An 11,096-nucleotide genomic window follows, 5' to 3' on the forward strand; every position below is an offset into this window, starting at 1 on the left:
TAATATTGGTGAATCACGAAACATATTATTGTTTTGTAATTTCAGTTTGATTGATGGACAACCGCCATGTGTTATAATCAGTTCATCACCAGGTGGTAAAAATAAACCATGGCAACCTACCCTTTGTTCTGTAGGTCATTCATTCTACTGTCTCAAGCAACCAGGTAAGACATTGCTTCATCCAGTCACCTTGGAAACAAGCACGACGGTATTACTATAAACCTCAGATTCGAGACGTCATAGACACCATCTTCGAATCGTATTCCGCCAAACGATACTACCATAAACCTCAGATTCGTGACGTCATAGACACAATCTTCGAATCGTATTCCGCCAAACGGTAATACTATATATAAACCTCTGATTCTTGACATAATCGGCGATATCTGATGCGCAATTGTCCAAAGAGCAATGTTGTCAAGTGTTATGTTAATCGTACTTGAATTGGCGTAGCCTTTGGGGACCAGTTCCTTATTTAATAAGGATAGTACTAATGACATTTTACGGCCTACTGGAAGAAATGCATTTAACATTTTGTCAACAGAATTTGTGGGCAAGTACGAGACATATTTGCGATCGGACAGTCCAGGCGTGGAACATACATGGGGTACTATAATTTTGGGTGCAGAAAAGTAGGACGTCAAACCCCATTTCATTTTATCCAGCGTTTGGTCAAAGTGAGAGACAAATTTGACTTAAAGCTGCGGAAATTGGGTATATGATTGTAAATTCGTCTACTTGCGTTGCCAGTTTTCGTACAGTTCCTCGACCTTTGTTCGATCCCTAAGCCGGACTCCCTTGCAAACACGCAAGCGTTTTTTTCTGAAAAGATATAATTAGGATTGTTCATGTCCAGATTGAAGACCTTACAAAAGTGAGGCTGGGGTGGGCTAGTGGTTTAGACTGGCACACTTTGAGTTATAGCTGGTCGGTCACTTCTGGCTTGTGGTCATGGTTTCGATTCCTGGTGTGAAAGTATGTGGCTTGGAAATAGGAGCGCCTTCTCAATCTCGTGGGTTTACTCCGGATGCTCCGACTATACTCCACAGGAAGGACCCCTGCGCGTGCCTAAAAAAACCAAAACAAGATAACTTGTCTGCTTGTCTGCGATATCACCCTCCTTGGAAGCGGACGTTAAACACCGCGAACAACAACATTGTAGAGCTACGTAATACACAATGCAATAGCCAGATCAGATTTAGTTGTAAAACGGTTTCTATTTGGGTTGTTTATTCCGGGGGGGGGGGGCTGAATGGTTGCATCATAAAGTCTATCATTGAGTCAACTGGCGTGGTTTCGATTCCGCCAGTTGTACGTGACAAGGGGTAGGGTCGCCTGTCCAACCTCGTGGGTTTTCTCCGCCCCCCCCCCCCCAACTGCGAAATAGCCCTATGCGCAAGCGAATTATTGAAATAAAATTGAACAATATGTTAGACCCGAAATGACGTAGTTTCTGTCGAGTGGTCGTTAAACCCTATTTCTATCTTTCTCTCTATTTGGGTTTTTATTTTTTTTATCAATGATATTTTTCAGGATTAATGAAGACTCCAGCATACGGTAAGTAAAATGTTTATATTAACCTGTTTATCACTGTGCTTGATAACCATAAGATGATATTTATCGAAACGTTTTACGTATAGATAACTAGTGATTGTGTTCCATAAAAATAAAGTTTTGTTAATGTGTTTCTCAATTACCAAATAATACCACTTAAAGAATTTATGATAATTGGATGGTAAATTGAATGGAATTAATAATAATATAAGCTTGTAAAAGATTCTCAAGGATCAGTGGTAAATTGATCCCAAGTTGAGTTCAACATAGCCGCCGTATATAATATTTTCCTTCTTCTTTTTTTAAAAAAACCCCAATATTTTATCCAGAAATTGAAAAGGATTGAGGAATAGGCATATGACCTCTGTCCTAATCAGTTAGTAGTATAAATTGTGTCGTTTAACATGTACAGAGGTCATATTTTTGATAAACAATATTTTATTTAAAATTGAAAGGGAGTGAGGTACGGGCATAGCCTATAATTATAACCCCTCTCCTAACCCTAACACTAAGTTAAAAATAAATCAATTAATATGCGATGCAGCCATGTAGGAGTAGGACTCAGCTCGTGTCCAATTCACCTTTAACCGCGTGCCAATAAATATAATATCAAGTGAAATCAATCGAACTAAAATACAAATCTATATTTCGTTTCGTTTTTTTATATTTTCGATGGTCTACACTAAATGAAGATCCGACCAGTTGTAGCAATAGGTCGCGTCAGAGGTCATACGAGCGGCTTTTGACCCTATGCCGTCAGACATTTGATTAAACAATCAGCTTTGATGTTTCTAGTGGATTACCCACAGTTCCGTGCAAAACACGCCTAAAGCTCGCCGTAACAGACCGTTTCATTGGCTAATCCCTCACATCATTCAGAACACGTCAATGATAACAACTCTTCCAGATCCTAGTGTAGTAAAGACAAGTAAAACGAAATTTTGAACTATAAAAACGAAACGAAATAGGATCTGTGTTGTAATCAGATTTCCAGTGAAATCGATAATTTTGTCTGGTATAACCAAATCATTTTTAGAAATTGTGAGTGATTTATATTGCCTTTATTGTATTTAAGATTGTGGAGAAGGGTTTGAGGTGGCCCCGGAAACTCACACGTGTTACAAGTTCTCTGAGAATCAACTCAACTGGCTGATGGCTCGAGGTGACTGTAGAGGAAAGGGAGGGGATCTCTTAAGTATAACCTCAAAAACTGAACAGGATTACGTGGAAGGTAAACCGTTGGTTCTATTATTTTACCCGTGTTGAACCCCGATTTGGAGTCTTTTATCGTCCCTAGTACACGTAAAAGAACCATGAGCAGTTGGAATTCGAAATAAGAGTAAGTCGTAGCGCCACTGTAAAGGCAAAATCCCCCACACAGCATACTGCATGGCTTATTCCTGTCTTCATTAACCCCGGTTGGCGCAGAAACGTGGGACGTTAAGCACTATTTACACTCATTTCATTACTCTTACTGCGCCCGTAAAGAATCCCTTTTTTGACTAAGGGGGACTTGAAAATAATGTCTGCACTCACAAAATGATTACCGATGAGCGTGCTTAACTAAGCATTAAAATGCTTTAATGAATGTATTTATCATTTTTAGTGAACCCATTCCATTTGAAATGAAATGGAAGTGGGTTTAACGTCCTAATGTTCTGCTTCGGGGTGATCGAATGGTATAGCGCGTGATTTAGACCCCCTGTCTGTAGGCGAAAAGGCGTAGAGTTGTTTGTCTTACCAGGTTTTCCATGCACCAGTGAATTGTTGAAATTATTCAACCACATGTTAGTTAGTCCGAAACAGACCAAGTTTATGTCGAGTGGACGTTACCCCCCCCCCTCTCTCTCTCTCTCTCTCTCTCTCTCTTATACGTCATGCCCGGTTGCTTGTTCATATAGTACCTGTATATTTTTTTTTATTTCACGTACAGGTCGTATAAGGGGAAGTAACGATAGTGGAATTATTTGGATTGGTTTAACTAATTTAAATAAAGATGAAACCTGGCAGTGGTCGGATGGTTCTCCATTAAACTTAACAAACTGGTTGAAAGGTAAGAATGTTAATTTATTCTCTGGGGTTTGAATTATTTATGTTGTTCACCTAATTTCTGGTCCATGAACTAATCATCTTTCGCTGCTCATTTTATTCTTCGAAAAAAGAAAGTCTAAAGTTTCCCCCATTTCATGTATATCGATACGAATCCAGGCACGATTGCGTATCGATTGCCGGTTGTCGTCCTTTTTGGACCAGTAATTGTTTTTTGGGAGGCGACGCTCAACGGATCCGCTAATTCCTGTACGATCAACATGAAACTTGACATGTTTGTTCGACTGTTGACGTCACAATTCCAAGATTGTTGTGACGACGTCATATTTAGTTCCTGATCCGGTGGTATTTGTTGATAGTTGTTTTTTTTAATCAATGTATGTATTTATTCAGGTGAACCGGAAACTGTTGATGGTTCTGGTGCTGATTGTGGTGCTATCAGTAATCTGGAATATGGTTGGTTTAATCAACAATGTACTACAATGTCCAGATATATCTGTAAAAAACATCCATCACCAGGTAAATATCACATGTCACCAGGTAAACATGAGCATTTCAAACCACCATAATCATGAATACTTACTCTACCCCCAGAATGAATGAAATGGTGTTTAACGTCAAGCTGCTTTTCACACTAATCGGGATAATGAAGGTGGACATACAGAGCTTAACCAGGGGAGAGAGAGAGAGAGAGAGAGAGAGAGAGAGAGAGAGAGAGAGAGGTGGGGTCGGAGAAGATCCACGAGGTTGGACAGGCGATCCTACTAATCGAAACCACTCCAGTTGACACAATGACAGACCTAAAGATAAGACGCTCAATCGCTAACCATTTGCCCCCCCCCCTCGCGCAACGAGGAACATTGTGCCAGTGCAGCATCGTATTCGCAAATTCTTGGTCGAATGCCAAGGGTTGTTTTATGAGTATATCAACCTGGGACGTTGGCCTTCTACCCTGTACTACTGACAAGTGGTAACCACCTTAAAAAAAAAGAACTCTCTCAGCCTACACCGGATTCTAACCTAGGAACTCCACCGGGATACCGGGACTGTCTCCAAAGGATTACATACATGTATTTATATAAATTGCCCCAATATACAACGAGGATATTTTAACCAAAGCCTATTCCAAATGACAGACTACCAGCACGACGACATAAAAACCCAATGTACCATAATAAACTGAATATCATGATAAACATGAAGCCTACCACATCACATTTCTCTCCTACAAGTGGTATTCAATTCTTAAAACCTGTTTTATTTTTCTATAGCCACAACAACAAGTCCTATGGTTACCCAGCCAACGACGTCATCTAAACCAGGTAACTTTTTCTATGTACATCAGATTATGTTCTGTATGGTGTCATTTAAACAATTTTATTAAAACACAGATCTTATTTCGTTCCGTTTTTTATAGTTGAAAATTTTCGTTTTAGTTGTCTTTATTACACTAGGATCTGGAAGAGTTGTTATCTTGATGAGAGGGATTAGCCAATGAAACGGTCTGTTGCAGCGAGTTCTCACGGAATTGTGGGTAACCCACTAGAAACATCAACACTGATCAGTTAATCACATGTCTGACGTCTTTGAGCCAAAAGCCGCTCGTTTGGCCTCTGACACGACCTTCCACTACAACCGGTCAGATCTTCATGTAGTGTAGGCCGTCGAAAGTATAAAAAAAAACGAAACAAAGTATAGATCTGTATTTTAATCAGATTGCAATTGAAACTGACAAGCGTTCTTTTAGGTGCATGCTAAGGAGCTGGCAGACACGCCGCTGTATAGGCAACATCCCCCTTAGATTAGACGGCATGGCCGTCTTCATTGTTAGGCATGTGAACTCCTCAATTGTTGTCGGGAGTACTATAAAAAAATGATTATACCCTGCCTCGTGCACTACACCCGCTACTACATGTAGCTGATTGACTATGACTTTCCGGCTGAAGACCACCAGTAGCATCACCTGTAGCTGATTGACTTGAACTCCGGGTTGTAGACCACCAGTAGCATCACCAGTTGTGAAAATACAAAAACATATAGATTTTCTTTAAAGTTTCAGTTTGTGGAACAAATTGGGAATGGGTTGCTGCAACCCAACATTGTTACCAGTTCTCAGAAGATAGTTTAAATTGGTCTGATGCCAGGTTAGAATGTAAAAGAGATGGTGGGGATTTATTAAGCATTATATCGTCGGCAGAACAAGCGTATATAACAGGTACGAACTTATTTTATAAAAAAAACCCCAAACCGAACAACCACGTCCAACTTGTTTTAAAGGTATATACTTATAAATTTATAAAAAAAAAAACTTTTACATAGAGTTAAAGGTATATACTTATAAATTTATAAACAAACCCCCCCAAAACAACCACCTCCATCTTTTACATAAAGTTAAAACCCTTTAAATCTTACAACACTCCACATTTATCAAGTACAACGTTTGAATTTCTTAATTAAAGGCATTAGGTAAGATTAGATAAAGAGCTGACAGTTCTCATTATAATAGTTAAAAACTAGATATTGATAAGGGAATCGGTTGAAAATTTCAGTCAAATTACTTCACCTTAAGCCGCATTAAAGGAACAGTGTAGCCTTGATTGTCATTGCTTCCATTGTTACGATAATAAACAAAGTCTTGATTATCCATATGTACTGTAATTTAATATTTTTATTTTACAGATCACATCACAGCTCGTGAGTTGAGTTATATCTGGATTGGTTTAAACGATCAATCACGAACAGGATTCTGGCAATGGTCAGATAATTCGACCCTTACATCCCTCAACTGGATAAAAGGTAATTAATGTACTGATAATTTTTTGGGAACTAAAACTAATGATTTTAGCTTTTTGTTACAAGTCATTTGAACAAAAGTAAAAATAGATCTATATGTCAGTGTATCTCGGTTTGACCCAATTGTTAAGTATTATGACACCTATAAACGATTGTAATGCCCTTTGGTTTGCATCATGCACCCTGGCCTTCTAAAAGATCATATCATCATATTCAGCATAGACACTGTATCTCTTTTAAATAAATGTTGATACAGTGGATACCAGTGAATACTGGAACTATAACTAAATCATATTTAACTTCTGGTGACAAGCCAACTCTAAATTGTATATTTCAATTTTAAAGGATAATATACCTATTTATAAACGACAGCAATCCCCTTCGGCTTGTGTCATGCACCTGAGACTTTCTGAGCTTTATTTAACCTCGATTTGGAAGGATTTTAATGTTATCTTGTTCCAACCCGATTCTAAACTGTGTCTTATCAATTTTATACACCCTCTGCATTTGGTTAGCTTCGATTTTAAAGGTCGCCAGTCGAACCTCGTGGGTTTCCTCCCACTGCTAAAGACCCCTATGCGCAAGCGAATTATTGAAATAAAAATAAACCATGTGTCGAGTGGGCGTTAAACCATCTATCTCTCTCTCTCTCTCTCTCTCTCTCTTTCAAGGATTATACTGTTATAAAATTGTATGTGTTGTTTGTTAGGTGAGCCAGATAACAGTGGAAAATGTGTGGCTATTACCACCACACAACCTGGATGGGTCGATCTCCCTTGTCATTATCAAAATAAATATGTCTGTAAAAAGCCAAGACCTTCAGGTAAACTGAATTATGTTCGTATTGTAAAAAATACATGATATGTTATGTATCATGGCTAAAGCGTATATATTTTATTCTTAACAGTCTTGTTAATTATATTTCGAGGCTGGGGGTTTAAGTCTCTTAGTGGTCTAACACCTGCTGTAGATTATCTGTACCAGTCATTTTGTCTATATCATACCAGGGATAGTGTCCATAATCATATTTCATGGTGTCTATACCAGGGATAGTGTCTATAATCACACTTCATGACTTACCACCCACTTTTAAAGACCTATGAAATGCAATTATACCGTATATTTCTAGGCGGCCCAGTGCCATTGACTCGACTTAAGAATTACTAAATTAAGATATAATTTCTTGGACTGTTTTTATGTTACTATTGCTTTGCCTCTGTATAAAACATTATGTTGGCGTTTATAAAGCATTCTGTGGATTATTACAACCGTTTTAATTGTTTAATTCAATATAACCTTTTTAAATGGGAATAGACGTCTATTAATACAACCTAACCTATTTAAAGGTGAATATGCGTCTATTAATACAATCTGGTCTAATTAAAGGGGAATAGACGTCTATTAATACAATCTGGTCTAATTAAAGGGGAATAGACGTCTATTAATACAATCTGGTCTATTTAAAGGGGAATAGATGTCTGATGATATTATTTATATTATTTACAGGAACCGTCAGCACCTTGCCCGTTGTTACCACCTCACCTGCTTCTATACAAGGTACACTTATGATAGTCGTCATAAAAGATGTATTTGATAATATTTGGCAGAGAAGTACCTAAACCATTTAATAAGGAATTTATAAGCATCCCCTACCCACCCCACCCGAACCCTTTATCAAGATTAATCTACGAAACGTTATGAAATGGAGTTTAAGGTGCTACTTTTCTGTACCAATTAGGTTACTGGAAATGGGCACATGCCATGCAGTTGGCTGCGGCGAAAAACGGCTTTTCTGCATACGTTCACTCCAAGGTCAACAGGGGGTTTTGGGACCACCTATAGGATTTGTGACCGCGTAAGCTCTATACAATTAAATTTGGGGCCTATTGTGTCAACAATGGAACACAAAGGGGTTATATATATTTTAATACTCTGCCCGTATCACATTGTGGTTGTTTTCATGTTTCGAGGACGTCTGTTTTCCTCAAATGGACCTTTCTTATGTTCTACTTATATTTTCACAGTCTTGTATTTTTCTGGAGTTTTTAACACAATATTTTTATTTAGCCAGTATCCGAATTTGCAGTGGGGAAACAGGCTTCTGTTTTTTTCTGTTAACTGGTGTGGACCATCTTGTGATTTATTTCTGAGTAGGGAAACAGACTATGTCTATGTTGTTTTTTATCTGTTAAAGATTGTGGACCATTTTGGGATTTATCTGTGAGTGGGGAAACAGTCTATGTCTATGTTTTGTTTTTTATCTGTTAAAGATTGTGGACCATTTTGGGATTTATCTGTGATAACTAACACATGTTATATGTTCTCTGATGAATCATTAAACTGGATGAACGCTAGAAATGATTGTCGGAGTATGGATGCTGATCTATTAAGTGTAACATCAAACACTGAACAAACCTACATCAGAGGTATTTACATGTAATAGTATATAGCTTTCATTTAAACATTTACAATGCCCCGTTTGTCGAGGGTGTGGGTTGGGGTGGGGGGGGGGGGGCGGGGGCGAATATAATACATCGATTTCATTTACACATAAACAATACTCCCATGTGTCGTGGGGGTTTAGGTGGGGTGGGGGTGGATGGCTGAATGGTTAGCACATGCGCGATGTATCATAAAGTCTGACATTGAGTCAACTAGCGTGGTTTCGATTGACTGGTTGTACGTGACAAAGAGTAGGGTCACCTGTCCATCCTCGTGGTTTTTCTCTGGATCATTCGGTTTCCTCCCACTGCTAAAGACCCCTACGCGCAAGTGAGTTATTGAAATAAAGTTGACGTTAGACTCTCTCTCTCTCATTTTTCGAGTTTTGCGTTGGTAGGTTGTCTCCCTTGTATTGAATTTGTATTCATTTCGAGTGTAGCATGGCTTGGAATAGTATAGTACAGTGGACGCTTGTGACTGGCCCCGGGATCCATTCATTGGATGTGATAGTGTTTTTCTTTTATTTCTTTGTTGTCCACGGGTTTGTCTTCTTGGGTGGCTAAGTGGATAAGGCACTGGCTCGCTAGTCTGGAGGTCGCGTGTTCGATTACTGCATTGACCGAGAAGTTCGTCGGCATATTCTGACGTGTTTTCCCCTTGTCAGTGGTGTAGGACGGAGGGGACGAAAACCCGAAGTACCGTGTACACATTGGCGTGCACGTAAAGATCCCTTGGCAGTTGTAATTCAGTATACGAATAGGCCGTAGTGCCGCTCTCCGGTCAAAATTTCCCTCATAGCACACTGTATGACATATGCCTGTCTTCATATTTTGGTTGTATTTTATTATAGCTCGTATCAGCGATCAGAATATGGCTTTAATATGGATTGGATTAAATGACTTAAACACAACAGGAATCTGGCGATGGACAGATGGGACACCTTTAAACTACGTTACCTGGGAAGCAGGTAAATGTTGCTATTTAGATTATGTTAACTGGGGAACAGGTAAATGTTGCTATTTAGATCATGTTACCTGGGGAACAGGTAAATGTTGCTATTTAAATTATGTTACCTGGGGAATAGGTAAACGTTTCTATTTAAATTATGTTACCTGGGAAACAGGTAAATTTTTGTATTTAGATTATGTTACCTGGGGAACAGGTAAACGTTGCTATTTAGATTATGTTACCTGGGAAACAGGTAAACGTTGCTATTTAAAGTGAAACATGGCTTCGATCATTTTGAGACTAAAATACGACTATCTAATTGAGTACTGTTACTGGTGTGTACACGGTTAGCCTCAGGAAAACGGAGGTTGGGTTCCATCTCCCCCCCCCCCCCCGCTAACTGTCACTGGTTCCTTTACAACATTGTTGGCCTGTATTCGTTTCGTCTCGCTAACACTGACAGGTTAAAATTCTAAACACAGCGAAAAGGATAGGTTTAAGGCACCCTCTTCTTCTTCTTCTTCTTGAAAAATGAGGCACAGGGTACGATCGACTTTGTTCTTTACACAATTTATTTGCGCATCATCTTAACGTCATAATTCCAAGATGGCTGCGATGACGTCATGTTCGGTTTCTGGTTTAAGTAGTAAGCTAATAATCCCCTTGTGTACGACGACTTTGTTCTTTACACAATTGCGCATCATTTTAACGTCATAATCCCAAGATGGCTGCGATGACGTCAGGTTCATATAGTAAGCTAAAAGTCCTTTTGTGTTATATCGGATAGGTTTCCCCCAGACTGAGGAGAGTGATGGTCGTGACTGTGTATCAATCAATACAGAGAAAGATGGCTGGACCAACTGGGATTGTTATCATAAGTCTAGATATATATGTAAAAAAACATATCCACCAGGTAAGTCCGTGTTTTAATTCTTAAAGAGATACAAGCACTTTTATTATGATATTAGCATCTGGGGATAAAAATATCTAAATATCTTAATGATAACAATGAAATAAAATGAGGTTTAATGGGAAAGTTTCTCTGGTCAGCATATTCCTGAAGCAATGGCCCGAGAAATCCCTCTCTGGCCATTGCTGGATTGACGGTGAAAGTTTGTTCGTCTCCAAACAGTATTGTTTAGATTGTTTTCGATTTGACAGCCTCGTTTGTCACGCAATTAGTTTTTCGGCAATATTCTGCTATGTACTGGTTAATTGGGTATAATAAAATCGTGAGTCATGACCTAACGTTATGTAAACATATTTGGTCCAATATGGAGCTCTGTTTTAAACGTAATGCTTTTGGAACG

The 11,096-nt window shown here is 38.8% G+C and overlaps 1 protein-coding gene across 1 annotated transcript; it reads left to right on the plus strand.

Moving 5' to 3' along the window:
* The first annotated feature begins 4,085 nt into the window (after window positions 1-4,085).
* On the plus strand, window positions 4,086-6,407 carry LOC126822761 (CD209 antigen-like protein C). The gene is made up of 3 exons (XM_056100880.1): window positions 4,086-4,122; window positions 5,663-5,767; window positions 6,283-6,407. Exons 1-3 carry the CDS (start codon window positions 4,086-4,088, stop codon window positions 6,405-6,407), a joined length of 267 nt encoding a protein of 88 aa, XP_055956855.1.
* Window positions 6,408-11,096: the final 4,689 nt, after the last annotated feature.

Source organism: Patella vulgata, chromosome 5 (assembly GCF_932274485.2).
Source record: "Patella vulgata chromosome 5, xgPatVulg1.2, whole genome shotgun sequence".
Classification (NCBI taxonomy): Eukaryota; Metazoa; Mollusca; class Gastropoda; family Patellidae; genus Patella; species Patella vulgata.

Coding starts and splice junctions, on each gene's coding strand:
- LOC126822761 (XM_056100880.1), top strand. CDS start 4,086: ATGTCCAGATATATCTGTAAAAAACATCCATCACCAG. Junction 4,123..5,662: donor TAAAAAACATCCATCACCAG/GTAAATATCACA, acceptor TTAAAGTTTCAG/TTTGTGGAACAAATTGGGAA. Junction 5,768..6,282: donor GTTAGAATGTAAAAGAGATG/GTGGGGATTTAT, acceptor TTTATTTTACAG/ATCACATCACAGCTCGTGAG.